This window comes from Apis cerana, linkage group LG9, assembly GCF_029169275.1.
Source record: "Apis cerana isolate GH-2021 linkage group LG9, AcerK_1.0, whole genome shotgun sequence".
Classification (NCBI taxonomy): Eukaryota; Metazoa; Arthropoda; class Insecta; order Hymenoptera; family Apidae; genus Apis; species Apis cerana.
Genome location: NC_083860.1, coordinates 4,777,255 through 4,804,235, shown reverse-complemented (window position 1 = coordinate 4,804,235; position 26,981 = coordinate 4,777,255). Strand labels below are relative to the sequence as shown.

General features: G+C 34.2%; 1 protein-coding gene across 10 annotated transcripts in view; it reads right to left on the bottom strand.

Annotated features, from left to right (window-relative positions):
* The window catches only part of LOC108000915 (neurotrimin-like), a 293,302-nt gene that overhangs the window by 38,387 nt on the left and 227,934 nt on the right, over nt 1-26,981 (bottom strand). For 6 of the 10 annotated variants that reach the window (XM_028668217.2, XM_062079080.1, XM_062079086.1 and 3 more), the window contains one exon: nt 15,492-20,106. The exons of the other annotated variants lie outside the window; for them this stretch is intronic. In XM_028668217.2, the coding sequence (XP_028524018.2) occupies nt 19,955-20,106 (152 nt within the window). In that variant the 3' untranslated portion in view covers nt 15,492-19,954. Of the gene's footprint in view, nt 1-15,491; nt 20,107-26,981 lie in introns of those variants that run through there. 10 annotated transcript variants of the gene reach the window in all.

Sequence of the window (26,981 nt, the reverse complement as noted above, 5' to 3'; positions counted from 1 at the left end):
GAGATATTAAAGATATCAGAGGCGAGTTTCATTATAAGAATAGGATATAATTTGATAATATCCGTTCCTTTTTTTTTTTAAGATAAGGAATACAAGAATTTTAACGCTTAATTGACTTGACGAATTTATAGTGGGAACTAAACACCGTGAGAATTAAGCTGGAAGGATAGCAACACTACGAGCAGCGCTGAACTGTGAAATTGGATTTTCAGGTAGATGTATTATTACCTTTGTATTACTTTTTTTTTTCTTTTATATATTCTATTACGGAATAAGAATAAGCAAAAGAATAAGAGAAATACTTTTCATATGTTCTTCACAGTTATAACTCGTACAATTTTAGGAATACACGAAATATTTTCATTTTCTTTGATGTTATTAAAATTTCAGAAATTCATTTTTCCGGATGAATGAAAATTTTATTATTATTTTTAATAAGAAATTATTCATATTCTTAATAACTATGATTGGAATTTTTTTTATTATAAATAAAAATAGACGTAGACTATTAAATATTTTCATTATAAGCATCACAAATAATTGATGATATAGATAACTTCTCGTAATTAATTAGAATTTTTCCTTCAATTTAGAATTAGTAATAATTTTTATAATAATCGTATATATATTTTGAAAATTATTATTACTTTACAATTGGAAAATAGAGCACCATAGAATATTTTAGATAAGTAAATTTGAAAATATGTTCTGGATGATGGCCAACTGTTCTATTTCTCAATACTTCAGAGATACGTATCGAAAGATTAAAAATATGATTTAATGCTTTCGATAATTACACGTTATGTTATCCCTAAAAAGACGTAATCAATTAAAATTTTCCATTCATGAATGAAAAATACTTTATTATTACACGATACTTAAAAAAAAACAATTTAAATTATTGAAACAATTTCCAAAAAAAAATAGAAAATTTACAAATAAATATTTCCAAATATTTTCTAATAATTTTAAAATCCATTGTCATTCAGTATGTCGTAACAGATTACAATATAAATTCGTATAGAAATATCACTAACCATAATTTTTCGTCGTTACATTTTACAGTGAACATGGAATAACTGTATCTGTCGTGTCAACTTGTCTAGAAAAATTAGGTACAGTTTCAACGACACGGATAAGGCCAACGTCCATACAGTTGACCGCGTGTCGAAACCTATGATTGGACGAATTTCTCTGTCGGAGGAATAGGGTTACAAACCCGACGCCAATATTGGTTTGGAGGATTGGCTGATCAAGTCGTGTTCCCGTACAGGATCTTGTTTGTCCCGCGTGGCTTTTATATTGAATTTGTCAGTATTCTTTGCAAATCCTACAAATTCGTTGGTAAATTGTATTAGACAACGCGTCTCGAAAAAATATACAGTCTTTTTTCATTGCTTGTTTATTTCCGATGTCGTTAGGTATCAACAATAATGCACTTTGAGAGGATTTCAAGAATTGGAAATTCTCAAACAATTCAAGAATAATCGATATTTAGAAAAACAAGGTTTTTAAAATACTTTTAACAATAAAATGGATTATTTGATCTTTAGATAGTATAATTTTATAATCGTATAATTTTTATAATGAAATTCATCCATATTTCGAATATCTCGTACAGAATATGTTTCTTATGTGAATATCGGTATCTTGAAGCAGGGAATTCAATCATCGAATAATTCTATCCTACTTTGGCGCGCGATCTTCGAATATCCCACGTTTACTTTAGCTCCAAAATTCATTCCAGTGTTCGTAATTAACGAACAGAGACCGAAGATACGAGATAATAGCAGACAGGGGAGTGTTTTCAACTTAGACAATATTAATTCAAAGTGTTGCGCTATAATTTGTAATTATATTTCTTCGAGCGAATAACAACGCAAGAAATCTCGAGGAATCAACCCTGTTTCTTACACGCATTTGTACACGAGCTTACGTGAGAGAATCGTGGGGAGGAGGATAGTTCCAGTTTCAACCTCGAGCTGCCCCGTAGAACGAATTTCGAACTCTTTAATTTCCCCAAATGACGTGTGAACTCGATTAAAATTCCATCCTACAGTGACAAAGTATTTTTTTGCAACTTCATTTCGACCGTTTTTTTATCCTTTTGTTCGTCGATCGATGTTTTATGCTCGTGATTAATCAAGTAAAAAGATGCTTGATAAGAAGAATAATTTTGAACCAATGTTACCTCAAGTGCGTTCAACTCTATAAAAATTTTAAGAAAAACCCTCTCATCTCGTTTTCAATTAAAATCTGCCCTAAAGTTTGATTAATTTTGAGTGCAAGGTGAAAAAAAAAGGATTGGAAAACACAGAGTTAAGACAATGCCAAGCTCGAGCAATCGTGATCGAGGCGGGATTCCTTTTTTTAAAGGAATGTCGCGTTCAAAGACAATATTTATAATACTAGTAATGAAAAGGGACGGGGGAACGGATCCGAGGAAAAAGGAAAAGAAAAGAAAAAAATCACGAAGCGAGGTGGTAGAAGTGGACAAGGCGGAGGGTGGAGGTTAGCGAGAGAGATTTATTCGAGGCAACGGGCTCTTTGCCACCACCAGAGGAGTCCGTGTGTACTTTCCACCCTAAGATATTGCGGTCGTTTCCCCCTTCGGTCAGAGAAGCCGAAGAAAAGTCGGCCGCCAGTTTTTTTTCGCCTCCCCCTCCCTCGAACGACCATTCGAACGCCTCTTACCACCCCCTCCCCTACCAACAACCACCTTCTCCCTATCAATTCATTGGATTTTTAGCTGCGGACCGGTTATAACCGGCAGTTTGGCGTGAAATGTACCCCCACCGAGTTAAAAATTGGCTTCTAATATGATATACGCAGGTCACCATATGGCCGGGAGAGCGCCGCAAAAGCGGACGATATTTCCCGTTTCTTCGCTTATTTTCCACCCCACCTCCCCCTCCCCGATCTTCTCGGCCGAGCCGTTTCTTCCGTGTCGTGCCCGAGAACAGCCTCGAATATTCCTGCTCTCCATTCGGCTAACGTACTATTGGAAAGCGATAGTATTTTCGCGCTGGCGGTTCTCTCTTATGGGCTGGCCGTATTTCATCGCGATATCCTAACGGATACTAGGTAGTCGAAATGGGGATGAGAGAGGGAGAGAGAGAAGCAAGCGGAGGAATATAAGGGTGGAGGGAATACGGGATGCATTTAATATGCAATTGCCAGAGTGGAACTGTCGAAGAATCGGCGGAAACATGGATGTTCGCGACATCTGGCTCGGCCGGACCGCGCCGCGCCGATAAACTTTCCAAGATCTTTTTTTTACGTTCTCGATCGCGAAGGTGTTCCGGAAACTCACTCGAACACTGTGGAGGGGAGGAATATTCGTGAAGTGTTGATTTACACCTCCTTCGTGAAGGCGGATTCACCTCTGGGGATTAAATCTCTTTCCAAGAGGGAAGGAAGGTGGCTGTAGGGGGCTGACAATTGGGTCAGTTAGTCACCCGCGATTGGTCGCGATTCATTTTGCACTTGTTGCTGTCGTGACGGGTGTGCAAGCGTGTAATTTTCTCGGTGGTTGCGTCGGGAAAGGGTTGTGCCATGTTTTCGTTACTAAGAAGGAAAAAATGCGTTTTATTACTCGAGAATTGTTTGTACACGAATATTAGAAAAGAATATTATTAAATATGTCGTCTTACGTTTAATGTTTCGTCGGAGTATATATTTAAGAGAATATGGATTTGATAAAATACAGATTGTTCGGATTTTGGAAATCAGAGACAAAATTTATTGGAAAATTTAAGTTTACGATATCTTTGTCACGTTGTTATCCGAGAGTATTAAACATATGCAAATATATGTGAATTGCGTAATAATTAACGAGAATCCGTATTAAAATTCTACATTAACAACACGTGTTCATTATTCTCATTAGAATAATAATCCTGAGTATGCTGCTTAAATAACGAATCGGATAATTGTTATATAACGTATACGTGCAATCGGAATGCTTATTTTACAGCCACGATTATTGTATTAATTCAATCAGAAATTCATTAGTGTAATCACGAATAAAAAATAATTAACTGAGTAAATTATCCGATGAATCAATAACGTGCGCAATGATGTCGCGTATCGCAATATCAAATATGGTAATCATTTAATTATTCTTTAATGAGTACTTACAACAAGTTTCATGAATTTGGATTAAATATCAGTGAAGCTTGGAAATTAATATCAAATATAGGAAAAGTTCAAATAACAATGAATATTATTTCCAGATTGATTTAATTTTTAAAAATCCTCATTCTTAATAATGCTAATGAATAATCGAGTAAAATATCGATACATCCATGGAACATTAATAAATATATTTTACACACGAGAGAAGATTTAAAGATAGAATATTTTCAAATATAATTGGCCGATAAGAAAATGTTATCAGTTTGCTTGGCAAACCTCATCTTGATCCACTTACTAAGTTACTCGTTAATGATTAGCAATCTTGATCTCTCAAATAGGATTTAATGGCTTGTTTCAAACTATGCGATTAGCTCTAGTCGATCGGTCTCGTTTAGTCCAAATCGTTCTCAAGTATCTCATTAAATACAAATGTGTTTTATGTGAAAAAATTTAGAAAAATGCATCTGCATTATTTTCATTATTTAAATAAAAATTCATAGAAATTTTAAACGAATCTCGACAATGAATATATCATTTAATTCATATTTTATAAATAAATTTTAATAATAAGGATACATATATTTACGAACATTTACATATAAATGTATTCTTCACATATTTTTGTTACAACTTTCTCCAAATAATATCCTTAATATAGAAGATTCTACATCGAAATAACAATTTCTTTCGATGGATTAATTAAGATACAAGGATTTATCGTCAAGCGTACAATCATCGATAGGAAGAATAAGGTCGGAGGGAGTTTAATCCCTCGACGAAATCGAAGAAGGAAACGAGCGCGAACCCCTGTGCGGGTATAATTTATTTATGATGGCGGCCAGGAGCGATAAAGATCCTGCAGAAGGAAAAGAAATGAAACTATACACGATTTTCTTTATTTTCTTCTTCTTCTTTTTTTTTATTACAATATATACTTCGGCCAGAGATGCATGAATAATGCAACAGTGTTATTCTAATACAAGCTACAAGATATCGATCGAGCTTCGATTAATAAGAATCGGATTTAGTTTTTTGTGGCCTCTCTCGTTGCTTCGTATTTTACATACCGGGGGATTGATTTTTTTGAAAAATTGTTATTGAGAAGAAATTGTTTTGAGAGAAATTCTGAAATTTTTTCTTTATTTTAATTATAGTAAAATAAATAATAAATATTTCGTGTAACGAATATTTATTACAGAAATAAATCGAGTATTTTTTGGACTCGATTCCCAATATCAAAAGCATAAATTGTTTCCGCAACGAGTTATCAAATTGGAAACATCCAAAATCGTCTTCAAACGAGATTATCATTCCCCACGAGCCTCAAAATTTCATAAATCTACGTGCATACAGTTCGAACCAAGCTAAAACGTTCGCGGATACGACGAAATCAAAGCCAACTGCGATTCGAATTAAATCACCGAGCACACCCCCATATACCATATTCGCTATATATAAATATTTGAAATCCATCCAAAAACGAGCGAATCCACGAGCTTCTCGTGCTACGCTTTAGATCGTTACTTATTCACGTTAATAACGCCATTTCAAGCGCGAAATCGTTCGCCGAAGACAATTTGTCGACCTCCATCCCTCCGATCGTCCCAAAAAGAACGAGAGGAGAAGCAAAAAGAAGGGAACGGGAGGGAGAAAGAGGAAATAAAACGCAAGAGGAAGTGAGAAGAAACTGGCACGAGTTCGCCATACAACTTCCTTCTTCAACCGAGAGCCCATCAAAACGATTCAATTCCAGACGATGAGCGACGTCGAGGAGAGGAGCGAACGAAACTAGACCAGACTCGTCCGCCGATCTCTTCCATTTCGTCGACAGAGGATCAGCGCGGTATAATAGGATTTTTTGACGTATGAGAGGCCACCTCTCGTTTCTAACGGATGGGCCTACCGACGGAGCAAAACAGAGAGAGAGAGAGAGAGAGAAGAAGAAAGAGAAAGAAAGAAACAATAATAAAAAGAAACAAGAAAGGGAGGGAAAAAGAAAAAAAGGATCGTGGATATTGCTGACTACAGAGAATCCACTTGCGCATCGCTGCCTACGAAAATAATGCGACATGGTCTCTGGTAACGTCAGCTGCTCGGCCGCGCTTCATATTTCAGGGAATAACTCTGTCTATTTCTTCTTCCTTCTCCTCTCCCCCGATTTCCTCGTTTTTCTCACCTCCCCCGCTTTCGATTATTCCACCCGTTTTGCATGCCGGAATTTGAATCGCGTTACATGCAACGCGAGTTGTATTATATTATCATTCGTAACGTTCGACCATTATATTTGTGAAAGTTGGGCTGAGTCATGCGAGTCCTCGGCTCGTGTGCGTTTCTCTGCACGGGAGAGGATTGAAGAACGGGGGGAGTGGAGACTGTAAAAAGAGATTAATGGCTTAATAAAGTCTGACGTTGTGGATTACTTCTTTTCCCGGGCGGCAGAGAATGTGTGGAAAAAGTATGAATGGAATTTTACATGGAAATGCACGTCTGTTGGATAATTCTTTGGTATAATAATTGATCCTCGTTATGGTTTCGTTGGTGCTTTCTCCTTTTTGGAGGGAGAATGTGATGCTCTTTGAGTGTTTCTCGAATTAATTGTGAATAACCGGGATTGTGGATTAATTGAGAAAAGAAATAAGAAGATAAGAAACAATTGGAGAGTTTAAATAAGAATTGCAGTGTATCAATTCCCTCGTCAATGAAGAAGAAACAATTTGAAGTTAAATTTTTGTAATTGATTGTGCTTAATCGAATTCGATGGTAACAGTTAAATATGTTGAAGTTACTTAATATTCTTAAAAATTAATACAAAATTTTATAATAAAAAAAGATATATTTAATGGAAAATCGATTGAAAATATAATAAATACATTCCAATTATTTTTGTAAAATGAAGGGGGAAATTATCAAGAAGTTTCTTTAATATAAATGATCATAATAATTTGTATATTTATTATGATCAAATAATTCTCAAAAACCAACATTTCATTTACATTTGTTTTATAATATGTTTACATTATAAATTATATAATATTATTGTAAAATTTATATATTATATGACTTGTTATTTAAATCATATAAATATATGAATGTTTATGCATTAAATTACATTTGTTATATCTACTTATAAAATAAAAGGAAAAATTCGATAAAATGCCCCAAACAATTCGAAATTTGACCGTGTTTCGTAAACTTGGATTGTAAAACTACCACTTTTTAAAGCTCATCACACTACACAGCGTGTTTTATGCAATAGATTCTAGGTTTCAAAGTTAGCTTTTGCACCGGCTTTCATCATCTACCCACTTTGACTTGGAAAAATTGCTTTTAGGGGAGACAAATTTTTGATCCTTCATTCGCACCCAAGATGTGCAATTTAACGTGCGTCGAATCTACCAGTGAAATATGAACTCCTTTCCCCTTTTGCTGACACGCTTGTTCCGTACAAAAGAATACAAAATGGGATGCGCATCAAAAATTTTCGAAACTTTGTTTCAAGATCGAAAGAACTTTCGAAATATTTGAAGGATCGTAGCCACACTTTTTACATCTAAACTTTACCAAACATAAAGATTAGAAGTTATATCATGGGCGTGAAGTGAGTTTTTACAGAGATAGAGAAGATCGAGAAACTGTGTCAATATTTTTAGAATTTTATATAGATTGGCATACGTTCGTTCAGAGAAAAATTACTTTCAGAAACTGAATTGGAGATCCAAGCTTTCAAAATAAGGTGAAATGATTCTGAAGATTTATAAATTTTTTGTTAAAAGATAAATTTGAATAAGTTGAGGAAAAATAAATAAAAAACTTCATTGAAATATTATAATTTTATAATACTTATTTTATAATTATAATAATTTATCGATAATATTGACAAAAATTTCTAATAGACTCGAATCAAATACATAAGAAAAATTTTGAACGATTCAATTTTGAACAAGTCTCTCCAGTGTTCTTCCTCCAGTCTTGTTAGCGTTAACAGGCCATGTAACTTTGTACGAAATGCATTTGGACTTGGAAAAGGAGATACGTTCGAACTAGGACAATTTTAGACTGCAATGGGACATTGTAGTAGAATCTTATTGCACTTTGCCAACTTTGAATTTGTACTTCTTTCCTTGACCACGTATATAAAACCATTCGAACCGTATTCTAACCAGATGCTCTCCCTATTCCCATTCCTATCACTTAACCATTTCTTACTATCTTTCAATCTAAATTTTAATCTTATCATACTATTCTCACGAATAATAATATTTGTTATGCGTTAATTAAATAGTTTTCTGCTTCAGTGACATACAATCTCTTATCTATTTCAAACAACGATAAATTCTCAATAAAATTAATGTCCTTTCAACAATATTCTCTCGATACGTAGATTCGACTAGTTGAAATCAATCAATCAATCATTTAACAAGATTTCTAAATACCATAGCTGCAAGATTCTCGTCTAATTTCACAAGTTTCGAACACGGTGACACGAGCAATATACAGTGACCAACATGGAGAAACGTTGGGGAAGGGAATGAAGAAAGCGCGTTAAGATGCTCGCACAGCTGTGTACACCCACGTACGAGATGTGAAGTGAAGTCTTTCCCACAGGACCAGAAGAGACACTTTCGAGATTACGTTCCCTCGTCGGGAGGACGTGAATTGATCCGAAAACCATAAGACATTTCCCCGTCCGTCGTATTATTTTTTTTTTTTTCCTTCCCCGAATAACCAATCGAAAAGAAAGCGGTCGAAGAATAGGCACGTACACCGATCGCAAAAATCGGGAGAGGGTGATTTTTATCTCTTTTTCGTTGTTTGTATTGTGCACGAAGCGTCGCGATCGATTGACAAACATAACATATTGACAGATATCCCTCTATCGTCGTGTATCGTGCGTACATCTTTCTTTCTTTTATTTTTTATTTTTTATTTTCTTTTTTTCCTTCTATCGTTTCCGTTTCGCAGGAAATTGGATGTTTTCGGATCATCAAACAACGTAAAATATGTATGCGTTGCGCTAAGGCTACGTTCGAAAGGATAACACGTTTCTATTCGCGCGTTTTGTGTATTTTGGTTCTTTCAAGAGAAATTTGAATTTACGATTGTTCACGAGGATATGGATATTTTCGAAATATATGCTTCGAGTTATTTGCATAACGAAATGAATAGTTAAAAATGTGAGGTACGATTGTTTCTTTTTTTTAACTTTTTTTTCAATATTTTAATATTTTAACTATATATGAAGACACAAAGTTATATCACGATTTATGGGGATCAGAGGAATTTCGTGATTCGAAATAAGATAAAAATAACAGGAATAAGAAAATTTCGTTTTCGAGAAAATTGAATTTAAAAATTTATCGTATACACGTGTATCTGATTCATTGTTTTCGTTTCAGTTTGAGCTATGGAATTTTCCTGATCTTATTCGTATCGTATAAATTATTGGGACTACCAAGCATCTTAAGAGAGAGTACGAAATTACAGAAAAAGAAAGAAGAATAAAAATACCGCATTTCTATTGAAAATAAATTCTCCGTGTATCTTCGTGTGTCGATTCAGAATGTAATATCACTTCAATTTCTCACACAAGTCCCCTTAAACTATCAACTAACGTTTCTCAAAGACTTCCGGCAGCGTGGCGCCAAGGCCGCTGTGTAACTGGTTGCCACGAAACCAAAGATACCAAGTTCTAAGTCAATTTCGACGTTATTAAATCAGATAGAGCATCAATTTTGGTTTTCAGAATGTCAGGTACGACCGATAATGGGTACAAAGGAACGATCGAATGGAGAACTACTAACTTTCGGAAGTCAGTAATGTCCCATAATTAGTAACTCGAGAAGTGTCGATACGAGCGGGCTACGTTAGACGTAGTTTCGTGCCAGTCGATACACACAGTCGCCATCGTCGACCTGATCCTGGCCTTAAACATTTATTGCTAATTCCAACAATAGTAACTGGTATTTCCTAACTGTTGGTTCTCCTGCAGGCAATTTGACGCTGCTACGGTATATTAACTTTCTTATTCCTGACACAATACGATCTATCTACTGGCATTGATTGGAAATACCGTTGGAGAAATCGATTTTGGAATCTGGAATTGAAATTTCTTGAAAAAGAGTTATTATCAATCCGTAAACATTTTTTAAAAACTCTTTTCATAAATTTCCTAGATTTTTATAATCAATATAAATTTAATACATCTGTTTCTCGTTTAGCTTTTAATATTTCTTGGGAATTTTTCAAAATATAATTCTTAAAAATAACAATTTTATCACAACGTTAATATAAAACATTCGTTTCTTAACGAACAAAAAAGGAAAAAAATTAAATCTTACCTCAAATTCCTGGAATTCGATTCGATGTATAAAAAAAAAAAAAAAAAAAAAAATACTACAAATGTTGCACACGTCGATGAATATCGATAGATATAAATCGGTTGAACCGGGACAGTACAACGAAAACAATTTCGGCCACACAAGTGGTGAACGGTCGTTCCCTGTCAGACACGGTTGTCATCCTATTCATGAATCATCCCTCGATTCCCGCGGATCGTATGTTTCCGATAGTTGTGAAAAACTGAATAGAATCCCACCCCTTCCCCCTCCCGTGTGATGGATTGGCTCCTTCGAAATCCGTACCACTTGCTCCCACCCATCTAACCGACTCCACCACCGTGTTCTTGCTCACCCTTCCAGCAGGCGACAACGATTTTCTGGTTCCGAGGAAGCGTGCACGCGCGCCGTTTACGCCGTGTACTACACGCTGGGGGCGACAATCGCCAGTTTACGGGATACACGGCCGAACAAATGCCGGATTTGCAAAATCGGGGGGCCGTAAATAACCGCGAAATGAAACGCACGGAGTGCCTGTTTGCCAAAATTCGCGGCCGCGGTCGAAGCGTTCCGCTTTATGCGGCTTGTCGCGTGTGGCGTTGCGATCGCTACATGGATGGAATAATGGGGGAAAAAAAGGAGAAAAAAGGGAAAATAGAGGGAAAAAATGGGAACTATTCGCAAACGACCACTTTTGTTCGGAACGGCGGGCAATGGTGTCTGGGAAAATCGATCGATGGTTCGATCGAGTCGTGGCGTGCATAATTTCTGAATCATTTTGGAACTGTGGACCAATGTGTTTGTTCGAAATTTTTGGTATGTCTGTTTAACGTGTTTCCTTGTTTATAAAATTCTTTAATATCTATTGTTTGGAACTTGAAGTAACATGCCGTGATTTGTAGGTTGGTGGTTGGTTCTTGTTTCTAAGCAAACTTACAAGCGAATATTGATATTATAATACGTAATCTTCTTATGTAATTCATGTTAAGAAAGTAACGAAGAGAAGAAAATTATACGTAATGTGCTAAATTCACAATGTTGTTGGTTTATTGACTTCAAATTAAGAGAAAACCAGGAAGACAGTTGTGCTTAAAGAATACAGACAATTAAATTCTTATTATAAAATATTGATATTATAGATAAATAGTTTTAATACAAAATGTAACAAATGATAATTAAGAATTGTTACAATATATATATATAATAATTGCCACGGTAATTACGGATAATCGAACACATCGTTTGCAGCCATATATATCTTTATTTATTAAAAGAATAAATTGTTCGGCTTAAAAATAAATAAATAAAATTTCGGCACGAGAATTAAGCTCTATAGTTTAATGTTGTAGTGCATAAATAATTCCGGTATATATGGAGTATAATTTCACCATGTTTACACATACGATCGTTGTTATCGCATAACAATGATAGAAGCAAATGAAACCGCGAATAATAATTTCGAACAGGATGAATATGCATAAGTGTCATTTTAACGAATAGAACAGCTACGCCCCATTGTTTGTTATTTATGTGGCTAATATACGCGCGTACAGATTGAACGGGCATAAATAATGTTAATATCCCAGTGATAAATTCCTTTATTTATTTATTTCCATGCTCCCATCTTTGCTCATCTTACAATTGTACGTACAGATCTTTCTTCTAATCTTCGTTTCACTTACTGAATACGTAATTCGAAGCTTAGAGATTAAAATCATCGATCTTAAATTCTTCATAGAGATATTTTAAAGAGGAGAGAAAGAAGAAGAATATCTCGAAGAAACCTTAATCAAATTCGAATTTAATAATTACTCAAACCGTTTCCAACGCCAGCATTCGCGGCAACGATCTCTCGTGGCTGCGAAAAATTTTAAAACAACAACCATCCATTTCTCCATCCACTTCTCTGCAAAAAAAAGCGCAACCGTGGTTTCGCGCGTAATCGAACAGCTCGCGGCGACAAGTTATCCGGCGATTTACAGAAATCTGGGGAAGAAAACGCGAGGTCGGTCGCGGAAATCGCCGCGACAAAAGGAAATGGCGTGTGGAAAAACAGCGGGGAGAACAAGGGGTGAAAAAGGGGGAGGAGCTGTGAAAAGCGTCGATGTTGCTGTAACCTTTTCCGTGTCTTCGTTGGAAAAAAGTTCACGAGCAAGGAACCGTGAGACATTTGTCTCCTCTCTTTCTCTCTTTCTCTTTCTCGCGAGAACGCGAGAGAAATCGATTGAGGGTATTGTTGAAGTGGCGTTTTGCGAAAAAAAAGCAATGAAAGGATGTGACTAAGGGGAGGGACGAAGGGAGGAAGGAAGGAAGGAAGGAAGGAAGGAAGGAGAGAATTCTCATCCCTTTCCAAGGGGTTGCGTTTATGAACGTTTATCTTGCACGAGGTTATCGGAGCGTTCGATCGATTAATCGAGGATGTAATTGACTTTTTGCATCGTCGGTGGCGCGGATAATAAATTTGTCCCGCGGACAAGCCAGATAGACGCTTCCGGTTTATTCTTTTGCTTTTGTTTCGCGCAAGCTTTTTGTCGTTTTGATAAATTTGAATTGGTGTTGCGGTCAGTTCATAATAGGGGAGGGGGAGATTGTTTTTAATTTTAACTTGTGAAACGATAATGACAGTGACGTTGATGATGAATGAAGCTCGATAGCTTGGTCAAATTTTCCTCGAATGTATTCCTCGTTAATAAAGAGTTGGAATTGTTGACACGTGTGAAATTATGTTCGATGATCGTTTGATCTTTTAATCGTTTTTTAATCGTAATTATACTCTTTATAGACGATTGCTTTCTCAATCAAATGGCGGTGTTGTATACAAGCAAATTACGTTTTGGTCGATTTTTTTGAGCCGTTGTTTGTTGTTATAGATAATTATTCTTACACAAGTAGTATCTATCTCAAAGGTTAATTAGATTCAAAACAATGAAAAAGAAAGCAAAGAAAGAGAAAATGTAGCTAAAGCTAAATAAGAAAGTTGATAAAAAAAATGAAAAAGTGAACAAAATGTTCGTTGTACGTCTATTATGAAAAACGTTAAAAAAGAAAAAAGAGAAAACAAACATAATGGCAGGAAAAGAAATTTCAGGAAATCGTAACAAGAATCGTTGAAATGTGAAATTTTTTTCCACTGTATTTTACCAATGTGGCAATTCGTGTATATGAAATACATGGTACGTACGATTATATGTTGAAACAAGAAATTAATACATGAACAAATTTTTCTGTAAATTCGTACGCTATACTTCGATATACTGTAATATATAAAGGTATACTACTATACCTTTCATTTCGAAGTACAAAAATGCAGAACAAAGAGCTTAATTTAAAGATACAGGCCATATGGACTAGAATAGAAAATTTAAATAACAAGAAAAATCTTCAAACTCAATATCTTCTTCTTAAATAAAAACAATAAATTTCTCCTTACATTATAAAAGATACTAATATTAGATATTATTATTTAATTTCAATATGCACATAGATAGAAATGTAGAAAAAAACAAATTGTATTTTTATAATACATACAATATAATATTCGTATCTTAATCAATTTTACAAGAAGATTTAATCAATTCTCAATTATTCTCCAACAATAATCAGGATGATTCGCATAGATATAATTACCAATAAAGATTTTACCATAAAGCAATCATCACGTTCGTTCTGACCATCCTCTAAATGCACCTTATCATTCTCATTATTGTGGAAAGCAACGACACGCGTTATTAGAGACGTTCTGCGAGCTTGGATATTAGCTGGACACGTTGTGGGTTGAAATGTAGACAATCGAACTTGTTATCTCATTTGCATATCGGTTTCATTACAGATGGAAATTACTCGCGCGTATCCAATATTTCAAGGGACATTACAACACGTCACGGAGTTTCGAAAGATTATTACGTTATTACGGGACGGTGAATTTCCGAGGGCTGATTCGATGCAGACCATTACCACTTTCCCTCTTCCTCTCTCTCTCTCTCTCTCTCTCACTCTATATATCTCTCTCCATCCATCTCTATCTTTCTCTCGCTCCTCCACTGTTATTGCGCCCAGTACCGTTTGCTCTACTGACGGCGAAAAGAATTGTAAGTTGTCAGTGATAGTGTATCATTGCAGGTCAGTAAAAGCACTGGCAAAAAAGCAGATTTTATAGAAATTTGTATTCCATTTGTACGAGTTTCGTAATTTAATCATTTACTTGTTCGATTGATTAATCGATAGTTTTTATTTTTAATGCATCACTTTTAATTTAAATTTTGATTCGAACTTTGTTTTTGTGCGAGAATAGATAATTCTTTTTTCAATTCTTCTTTTTTAATTCAATTCTATTTTATTCTAATTTATGTGGTGTTAAGTTTTTGGTATATTGTACTTAGTTTAACTTCAATATTATCGATATTTTCGAAGTTATAAAATTTTAATTGTATTTACGTATTCAATCATTGACACGTGAAATTAATTTGTACATAAGAATATCTCATTATTAATTGAATCATCTTCATGGAAATTGATCATTGATTTTATTAATGATATTAATAAAGAAATCAAAGACAATTATTAATTATAATTATCATATATAAATGGTAAATAGTTTATTTCAGTAATAAAAGTATGGGAATGAAAAATGAAATCAATCGTTGATTTACATCTCAACTCTATCCCATGTTTTGTACATATCATACATGCATTAAGTACGGGAATTATTAACACTTACCTCCTATTCCTCCGTGCTCTTCACTTTATACTATAGTTTACTATAAATCTTTCGATATTCTATTAAATGAAAATATGTACAATAGTCAATCAAAATAACTTGATCACTTAATTAAATACTACTCAAAGACTACTCAAAGAACAAAAGATTAATCATCCTCTAGAATATTTTCTTCTATTATCAAAATCAAGATGTTGATCAAGTTATTTCATCGTAGATATTTAAAGTAACAAAAGAAACACGCAAGAATGATGAACGAGTTGAAAACGTTTAATGTAAATCAATGAATAAATGAACAATGATTTATAATGGCAGTCATGTATTCGATTTATTAAGATATTCAGACCGACAATTTCACTATCTACGCCTGATTCTTCGGTTCCACGGATTATTTTCGATGTTCGATCGCCGCAAATCCAATAAAAATTGTGTACGACATAGTGAAACTATCGGGCACGATACATTAATAACGTTAATATAATAATAATTCAATACGACATATCTATGATCGCTGTAGCCTCGATTCGTTTTTTTTCTTTTTTTCTTTTTCTTGTCATTTTTCATCTTCTACTAAACGATGTTTCCACACGATCATCGCCATAACGTTTCGTACGGTCGCTTATAATATTACGCTTATTCACAACACTCGCCATTTTTCTTTGCACTTTGCTTTAACAATCGCAGCCTCGAATCATCACAGCGATTAACAGACGACGATTCGTATTGATCACAGCATAACGTATCTACAATATTTACAGAACAATCAATCGGCGAAGACGCGTTTCCTTATCATTCGTGTAACGATCGAATTCCGAATTACGTGATTCTAAAATTGAATGCCTCGTTGATTTTTTTTTTTAAACATACAGTTCGTCGAAAAAGCTTCGAATCACCTATCTTTTGTGGAGATTATAGAGAAATATTCTAAAATTATTGAATCGATTGAAAATGTTATAGCAAAGTTGAACATTTTCGTCTTTTTTTTCTATCAATTCTGAATTAGTTTTTTTAAAAGTGTTTAAATTTTATTCTTCTGAAAATAATTCTAAATGAATTTTTAATCATTTGTAATTGGAAATTATCAGATATTGGCAATTTAAATAAATAGGATGGATTTTTTGACCATAGGAGAAAAATGCGTTTAATCCATCATTATTTATTACCGATATATTTTTTTCTAGTGATCGAAGGATTGTTTTCAAAAATAAAAAAATTTCTAGAAAAGGAAAAACCGTTTATAAATTTTCCAATAAAGATGGATGATTCGATACTTCTCGAGTGCAGCATAAACTAACCTTTTCTACCACCTTCACGATAGACTCGAACGAAACTCGAAATAGACTTGGGGAAACTTCCGTTTACAAATAGATATAGTTACAAAATATTTTCGAAAGCTTCCTATTTCTCTAGTATTTACACGAAACTATGCGAATCAAGTAGATTACAAGAAGTTGATGTAGAATGAAGTAACACATCCACAAAAGAAAAATGGGTCATGGATTCTATCCAAAAATTGCATTCACGGTTCAATTGAATTTCCTCTTGCATTATTCGCTCTACAGATCGTTAAATCTACTTTAAGTCTCGTTAAAGCTAAAAATATTGTCATCGACATATATTTATGTAGCCGTAATAGGAGGACAGATCTCCCACTGATGTATCTGATGCATAATTAAAACTGAAACGACGAAGCTCTCTTTGTACGAAGACACCGTCCGATCGATGATTCGGGGCTACGCAACATCATCACTATACCGGCGTTTCCCCGCTTCAGAAATACAAGCGGTGACACGCAAAACGCTCGTTTTTTTTTTTTTTGTACAATACTCCCTCTAAATCGACACGCTAAATGCGGTACCAAAAATCGAAAAGCGCCGTTATTATATCAATTATTATTGTTATTATTATTATTAATTTTTATAAATGCAAAAAACAGTTGTTAAGTGGCGAAAAATGCATCAAGTTTAAAATCGTTGTACATACCGATGATAAACATCTTTACTCGAGTAAAGGTATAAAATATTTACTTGATTTATTTTTCCTATATTTTATCTTCTACGTTTTTTTTTTAGAAAAAGACTCATGACGCAGCTGTACACGTTTTATATCGTAGAAATAAAAAATTGCAATGCATACATCGATTTAAGCGATGGATTTAAATCAATTGGTTAACGTTTCGTACGAGCCATTGATTTGAATACGTCACTCGCGTTTGATATATGTATCGCAAAATGTTCCTTAGGTAGGGAATCTCTATAATGGGTACGTCCACACTAAGTGTGTTAAACTGATCGTGATACCGAAGAGAAATATTTTTCCAGGAAATATAATATCTCCACCAATATCCTGCGAGTATAGCTCGAGTAAAATTTGCACAAACTTTCAAAGCGGTAACTTGCTTTTTAAATTTCTACTTTCCATCCGCGGTTCTATTTAAAGAGTTGTTTTTTAGTTGGAAAATTTATATTAAAAAAATATAAATTCGTTTTTTTTTTCAAAAGGGTAGAAATCTTTTAAAAACTTTTTTAATTTCTTTCTTTTTTTTCTCTTTCTTTGATTAAATTTATACTTTCTTCGATGAAACGTTATGTTATATCTGTAATTTCGTTACAGAATAATTACATGAAGAAAAGATCGAGTCATGAAATTATGACGAATCTCGCGGCAAAAGTCATTCGTTTTTATGAACTCTTCAGAGAAAATGGTGTCGTGGAAAAATGTTGGGACGAGAAAGAAGTTTAATTTAGAGGAGCTTTATTTAGAGAGAGTACTGTAATCGCATTCTGGAACGCGTCCGCCATATTTTATTGGTTACGTATATATATGACTAGCATTTTCGCATCAAGTGCATGCACGGTTTCGCCAATCGAATAGCTAATCATCATGAAACTTTAGAGCGCTTTTGTATCCCAACACAACTACGATTCGATATATATATGTAGTATATGTTCATGTGTATAATGTTATAATTATGCTTTCATTTATTCTTTCATGCGTACGTATATATTATTACATGTATCGAAATACAGTTGTGCCTTGTTCGCTCGACTAGAGTACAACTAATATCCATCGCGTAGTCGTGTAACGCGGACGATGAGGAATGTTGATCCTCTTGCACAATAATTTAAAAATTAATATCATTGGTCAATTGACGAAATATAAATTACGTAGATTATGTCGTCGAAGCGGTTCTTAACTCCATTCTTACCCCATTTTTTTTTTCTTCTAATTAAGTAATATATTTAAGTAATATATCATTGATTCAAAGATCAAAAACTTGTCATAGTATAAAAATTTCATTGCAGAGCAATCGTGTAACTGTTAATATTGAATTTTATGAATCTTAAATGTTTTTTCAAAGGTAATAGAAGGTGTAAGATTAAGAACGAGGACGACAATATATGAAATTGGATAATTATTGGATATCAATTGGAAAACTTTTGAAATATTTGAAATTGCTATTCAAAATTAATTTATGAAAAGGTTCATCTTATCATTAAATTCGTCCAATCAAATCTAATATTGATTATTTTTAAAATTCTCAATTTCCAATAACATTAATTCAATCAGAGTGCAAGAGGTGTGTTGGTTGTTCGTTTAACGAGCAATGAGATCGGTTTTTTTCAGATGAAGAGTACGTAAAGTCGTCTGAAAATAATACTTTTTTATCTTCTTATCTCGCCGAATGAATTTACGTACTCTGTCATCTCGTCGGTTTTTGGGATTTATTACCAGGACAATTTAATTGTTCCTTTATGGTAATTAAACGAATCAACGTTCTCGCGAAGGGAGTGTGTTATACAAAAGGGTGATTTTTCTTTCCTTCCTTTTTTTTTCTTTTCTTTTTTTTTTTTGTTCGTTAAGCAACGCGAACGATACAGCGATAATGAAATGAGACCGTGAGTAATTCACGTCGGAAAGAAGATACCTGGAACGCTGGACAAAATCTCAAAGATTTATCAAAATCAATGGTATTTACACGGTAGGTTAAACGAAGAAATTCGAAACGCTCTCGATTCTCGTTTGACTTCGGACAACTTGCGCATTCTTACGAAACTAACGAAACTACTCTTTTTTTTTTTTCAGGGCCAATGATTCTCAGTCGCCTGGAGAAAAATTCGCGCGACACACGTTTGATTATAAAACTCGTTTTTGGCGGAACATTTAAAGCGGTAACGCGTTAATATGAGACGACACAACCCTTGAATCTTTTTCTCGGAATATCGACGTGTCGCGGATGAAACCGGCTGAAAAACATTGGCCGATAAATCCCTCTCGTTCGCAATCAGAAAAATTCGTCTAGTCGATACGAAAAGTTTCTTTCTTCCATTCCCCCCTCCCCCCTTATTTTCTTCTAAACCTCGATTCACGCATCGCGAGAGAGGATGAAGTCTTTTCTCGAATATGCAAAGATGTCGCGCGCCACAAAATCATCGTCATTCAATAAAAGCCTAAGAATTTCCTTCATACTCACTGTAAGTATACTTACACAACATATTATATTTTTTTTTGTATTTATATATTTATATTTATATATATATATATTTATTTATATTTATATATATTATATATATATATATATCTTCTTTGCTCTCTGTATACGTCTACGTTTAGTATGAAAATAATTTCAAGCGCGCCTTGTTTCGTCGCACTCGTCCATCATCCAGCCGGAGCCGGCGTACCGGAAACTGGTAGCAGCCGCCTCCGGTCTGGTCACCGTCCAATAAACACTAGAACTGGAAGCCCCGTTCCCGCGACGTGAGAATCACCTTCTGATGGCTGGAAGAAGCAGTGACAGCAGACTCACCAAAAGATGAAGGACGAGCTGAGCCCGATGGGAGACACCCGGACTTAAAGCGTCGACCGGAAGCTCGCCTGGCGGCCTCATTGATGGCGGATTGTAATTTCTGTCATAATCTGCAAGCAAACACATCTACTTGTGCACGAATTGTCCAGTATGTGTGAGATTGTCTCTCTCTCTTTCTTTCTTTTTTTTATTTACATTATTTTTCTAATCTTAATAATTACAGAATCAGAAAGATTATAAATTTTAAACGATTCTTTAGATATTAATCTTTTCACAGTTTTTGCAACAACGAAAGAGCTAAGGATAATTCATGAATGGATTAATCGAAGAATTAATGATAATTCCATTCGCTTAAACATCTAAAGAATGCATTCGAATCTCTTTCCACGCAATGATGATAAGTTAATCGAGAAATCGACTAAACTTACTCTCCAACAATATTCTCTATGAAACGTGTTCGACAAATACGTACATTGAAACATTGTTCCCGATATAACCTATTCACAATGACGTATTCGAAGACAATCGTTCGCAACACTAATTTACAAACGTCGGGTGTTTCCCCATTGTGACCGAATTTTAACCCACCACCGTCCAAAACGCGACAAATTCACTCGTTCCGCGTAATCGCCGCATTGTTATTGTTACTTTCTCGTATTGCATTAAACCGCTCCTACCCCGGAATTAACTTTGGAATCCCTTGACGATAAGAACGAGGGAGGGGATATGACGTGGCGAACACGTGGAAATAAGTGTACAACAAAGACCGAGTACGGCCGAGGTACATGTTGCTCGAATAATGGAGCGTTCGATTATAATGCACAGGCCGGATAATCGAAGGTTTGGATGGTGATCGTGCGAACAATGCTGATAGCGTTTCTGAAAGGATTTCGACCGGACAATGCGACGGTGATTCGAGTTTCATAGGGAATGAATGCGCGAAACCAATTCGTACCGCCGTTAAGTCCGAATTTCAATGGCCGCCGTGGGAACGATCCCCGCGTAACGTCGCCATCTTACGAAATAGGAGGAAAAGGGAACGTGTCGTGTGCCCGTAAAAGGGGAAAACAAGAAAGGCTACTTTTCATCTTACTTTCATCGTGTACAAAGGGATTGGAAATTCTTTTCTGTACCACGAGAGTGGATGTTCTAGATAAAAACGAGGGAATAAAGATGGGAATTTAGTGAACTTAGTGATAAAGATGAAGAGGGTGTAAATTGCTCGAGAAGGAAATATTGAATTTTGTGAAAACAGCTCGACGCGATGTTTAATCGAAGGAAATTGAGTTGTAATATAGAATTTAGGGATTCTTAGTTGGTTTTGATATAGAATTTAAAAAAATTAGATCGTGGTACGTAATATTGAAGAAATTTAGATTTTAGTATCTCTTTTTTAAAGGATAAAGAATATAAGGAATTTGATTGTGTAGAGTTTAATAATAGAGAATTTAGAAATGTTATACAGAATCTAGGAAAGAAATAAATAAATAAGAAATCGTTTTCATTTTATAAGTATTACTGGATTTTATTAAAATGGACCATGGACGAGCAAAAATTTTGTTTCAATTTGAAATAGAAGGAATTGCCGTGAGCCATTGTTTACAGATTCTCTGTTGTAAAAGTAAATATCCTTGTGTTATTTTTAACCAGAGGCAAATTTCCAGTTCGCAAAACTGTTTTCGAGTTCAATGCTTGTGTTTAACCACTGATAATACGAGCGATTTAAAGAGCTCACGATTGAACAGTTTTGAAAAGTTTTATTTTATTTTTATAGAAATTTCCTGGCCAGATTTTCGAATTATTGAAAGAGAAAGAAAAATCCAAAAATCATTAAATTAATAGTATAATGGTGTGAAAAAAGGGCTAAAAATTATGGTTACTTTTCACGGAATTGAAAAAAATTTGTCGATATCCTCCAATTAAAAAATTAAAAATTAAAAACACCTTTTAGAATTGTATATCTAACATTCGAAATGAATGATGTTTTAGATATACATCGTCCCATAAAATGGTCGATCTTTCAACGACAACAAAAATATATGAGCGAGTATGAGAATGGTTGGGATAGAGAAGATAAATACAAGGAGTTACGGATAATACGAATGGAGGGCGGAAACTCGAAGCTCTTCCGCGTCTCGGAATTAAATTCGACCAAATTCTCGGAATCTCTAGGATATTTGGTCTGCGCAAATCCCTTTTTAATGAGATAAAAGGCTCGCCAGCGGAAGACTAAATAAATTTATACTCCATTAGATATCATCCGGAGCCTGTTAAATCCGACTGACTCAACGATATCTTTAAAAGAAACGATCGATCAGACAATTTCTAATTATATATACAGTATTTAATATCTTTGAAGGAAACGGTCTGAAAGGAAAGATGGAATAATTGATAAAATTAATGTGCCACGAATTGTGAAGATATTTATACTCCTTCGAAGCTGGATATAATATTCTAAAAATAATTTGAAAGACTGACCTAAATTAATTCATGCTTACTAATAAACTTATTCATTAATATCTATAAAATAAATTTAACTTTTCAATTTATTAACCAATTTAGAATTTTAAAGATACGTACAAACTAATCCATATAATAAAAATAAATCTACGACACAATAACTTATTAAAAAATAAAAAAACAAAAAAACTCTAGAAAATACTGAACTTCCACCAGAATAATTATTCGTGATTTCCCAAAGAATAAATAACCTACAATTAATATCTAATTTTGATCGTATAACGTGAAACTCATCGAACAAAACGTATCAAAATATTCGTTCAATCAAGAATTTCCTGCAGAAATATCTTTTAAACATTCGTATCCAGATGAGAAACGTTAGAGACAGATGAATCGGTCAACTGAGGTGAATCGGTCAACGAAGATGGCGGCATATGGCGTTGGAGATTACGAGATTTCGTGAAATTTGATGGATCGCGATATGGCAGGGGAAAACAATTTATTAAATTATTCCCCGGGGTATCGTATCTGGCGGATACTCGTCGCAATAAATACGTAATTTACGAACGGCGAGTTCGATTCTTTTCAGCGGCGCACGAATCTTCCTCTCTCCCCGTTCAATTTCGCCACTCGATTGGATTGGCCGGTTGTTCTAAGTTTTACAGACCGATCTATGTTGGATCAACGCCGCCACCTGTGGCGCTAATACAAATCCGGTAATGTTGCTGGCTATGAATACATGAATATCAACCGGGGAAGAAGTCGATACATATGTACGTTTACCCCTGTTAACCCGACACCAACTTCGATCTGCATACAGGTATCGCGCGAATGGAAAGCGAGCTGTTTGATATGTAGGCAGGAACGTATATCTGTCGAACATCTCTGCGTGAAACGGACATCGAAACGGTTTAATCTCTCGTTCCTTTCGTTCATCGTCCGATACCTTGCTTTCTAAGGAATAATACAAAATTTGTTTTATGGAATTTTTATCGCTGCTTTTGTAATTGTCGTTTAGAAAATTGATTTCGAATTGCTTCTTCTTTAGTAATATATTATCACACAATCTTCGAGTGTTTAAACGAAATATTCAAAGTTCAAAATTCTGTGAATGCGCTTTATGTTGCATCATCTCATATTTTTCAATCAATCCCTTTTTCACAAAATTGAAGAAATTTCTTGATAACAAGAATTCAGGTAATCGTTATTTAACGAGAATTTTGTTATTGGGAAGGAAATAAAAGACACGTAGAAAAACGCAAGACGGTGCGAAACTAGCAAGTTTTTTTTTTTTTGTATTTCAAAAACGAAGGAAGAACAGTCGTGGCGAATTCACAGCATTCCTCAGGAGTTCAGTTCGCCCGCGTCCGCTTTGGCTCGTTCCCCAGAAAGGACGTCGAAATCGCACGTCCGCCCGGGAAAAAGTTATTCCCACCTACGAGTAAAATCCACGCTACGTGACTTTCCGCATGGACAGCGACAGACGAACCGTTTTCCAACACTTTAACAACGTCTTTACCGGTTCTACGCCGCCCCTGTTTCCATCGTTTCTTTCGCTTGCCCCCGATTCCGTGACAGAATCGCGCCAATCGCCTCTATCACGCGACCGCCAATTAAACAAACTTTATATCTGGAATGAAACCAGATTGGGAATAATTGTTTGGAAACTTGTAATTATTGGTCGACGAGTTCGCGCACGATTTTTATTCTTTCCAAATTTTTGTGGTTTTGCTATGGCCCTACGTTTATTGGAAATGAATTAATGAGAATGAAGTAATTTTTAAAATTTCGAGATTAGATTGATTTTGATTATGTTTAATAATAATTGAACATATTCGAGAGAAGAAGAAATTAGTATTGTAAAAAGATATATATGATTTTTGTTGAAGAGAAGCAAAGAAAAGGGATAAAGATATTTAGTTTTAGAAAAAGAAACAACGATTGTTTGGATAATATGTTTAATTTAAAAATATAAAATTCAATATAAAATTGAAATAATGATGTATTTTATGTCCATTAAGGATTGAAATTATATATCTAACAAATTTGATTTTAATTTAATTGATATAAACGCGATCAAATATTCTGAAATCTCTAAGTATAACTTTTCTGCTGGTTCATCTAATATTAGAGTTCACTGACGAATAAATATAGAAAGTTATTAAACATTCCAACCATAGAAACAACTTGAACAAAATTATTATTATTAATTTAAATAATTTAGTTCGTTTATTTAACGAAAGAAAAATATCAGTATTCATTCAAAGAGCAACTATTGATAATATTATTAAGAAGATCAAATATTATCATATAATATTATGAAGTTAAATAATAAATTTTTGTATTTCTTTTTAATCGATATTATTAATATTATTATATTTATCAATTTAATTATCTTCAATATTTTTCAATCAAATAGACACGTATATTTTTAATTTTTTAAAATTTATAGAATGACTTTTCTCATAAAATATTTTTATTTCCTTTCAGGGAACGTAATTTAAAAAATCAATTCTTCAATTTTTCACAATTACAATTGTCGCACAACTTTCATAAACCCAAGGAAAATGTACAAACTTATTACTCAATCTAACATGCAGCAGATATAACTTAACAATAACGATAGACGAATTTTTAATTTGAAGAATCATAAATCAATTGCTATTTATTCGAATCCGTTATCTTATCCCTAAAACAAAATAAATCACATTCCTGCCCCCTTTCAAATTACCTTCCAATCGAACGAAAATCGAATCGATACACGCTCGTCCAAACTTTCCTCCGTCACGTCAGACATTAGGATAAGCTTCTCTGGAATCGAGGGGTGAATTGGGGTGCCGTGTCGATCGAGGTCTCGACGAATACAGATCATAAAAGTTCGCACGGTATATAAGAATCAATTCATCCGGCAGCCACTGGTCTCGACTTTGGTGCATGTGCGGGTGTCGATCGATTTAACAAATGAAGGCGAGAAAGAGGCAAACAAAGGAGTCCGGATATGGCGGCGAGAGAGAGGGGAGGAAGGGGTTGGAAAGAAACGGGTGGAATTCTGGTGGCACGTTTCCACGGTTTCGACGGTTGGTCGATGGCCGCGGGTCAAACGAAACTCGTTTTTCATTAATTGAAAGTAAACTTTGAGAAAAGGGTGAGGCCGACTCCCGAGGAATCTTTCAACAAAGTCATTGAAATTGAATTCGAGAAGTTTGACGTCCGTGCCATTTGCTGCAAATTTATCGGCATGCAGCGTTGATATCGTTTTATCTTCGTTTTATTTTATACGCGGTTTTATTAATTGTTCGTATTTTCAAATATTGGTTGGTGCTTGATTTTAGTAGGAGAGGGAAGAAAGTGGATGTGATGACAGGAAACGAGATAGAGGCAAGAATTTTCTTATTAAATTCTTCCAAGAAATGAGAAAGATTTTTTCATATTTTTTTGCATGCGTTCAGTGCAAGTATTCTCGTCAATATGCACAGACATTTTAAATTTTGTTGCATTTTTCGCTGCTTTTCGATTGTTTTTATTATATTTATCTATAAGGGATTATCTTCGATTTTTGATGCCGCATGTTTTATGAGAATATTCTGATAAATTTAAGAGTTTGAAGAGAATCGATTTTAAAAGAGTGACTTATGCTTTAACACATTATTTATTAATGGTTTAATTTGAAATTAAAATTACAGAAAGTTTGATTACTTTTTTTCTCGCCGTACTATTTTGAAATACCGTGATTGTTTAATTAGCTAATTCTTAATATTTTTATGTCGTTTCAATTAATGACGAAGAACTAGAAATGAAACGTGTGGTCATCAGTCATGGATTAATATTACGTGATATAATTATTTGAAAAAAATTATTCAAACGAATCAAAGAAATTTATTTCTTCCTTAATCATAGTTAATGTACATATTTAGTGCATACGTAATTCTACATTAATGCATTATTTCCTTGTGGAATATTTAGACTTTTAATCGATATTCGAAATTTAACGGTAGTTAAACTCGCTGGATTGCTCTTCTCATGCGTATTCATAAGATATTACGACGTTTAATATTCATAAGCTACGCGATACTTTAAACGGCACCGCCTCGAATCAGACTGGTAGCTATAAGAAAATAAAACGGTAGAGAAAATTCGTTTTCCGACTTAAATAACCAGCCCCTATTTCAAGAGGAATTCCTTTTTCCGTCTTCTTTTCTAAAATAATTAAAAATCTGTTGGACAATAATTATTGAATTCGTATCTTTATGCAATTTAAGTGAAAATTAAATCAACGAATTTAATAAAATAATATATAATATGCATGTAATATCGTATGTAAATTAAAAAGAAAAAAAAATGAAAATTGAAAGATTTCTTTTATATTATTAAATTTATATTTAAATCAATTTATCGAGCTCATGAATTTTTTAAAATAATTTCATAAATTTTTCTACAAATTCTAATTTTTTAATCCAGATAGATTCTGATATAACTTCCAGTTTGGAAAAAACGAAATATTGAAAGTTAATAATTGTAATTCCCA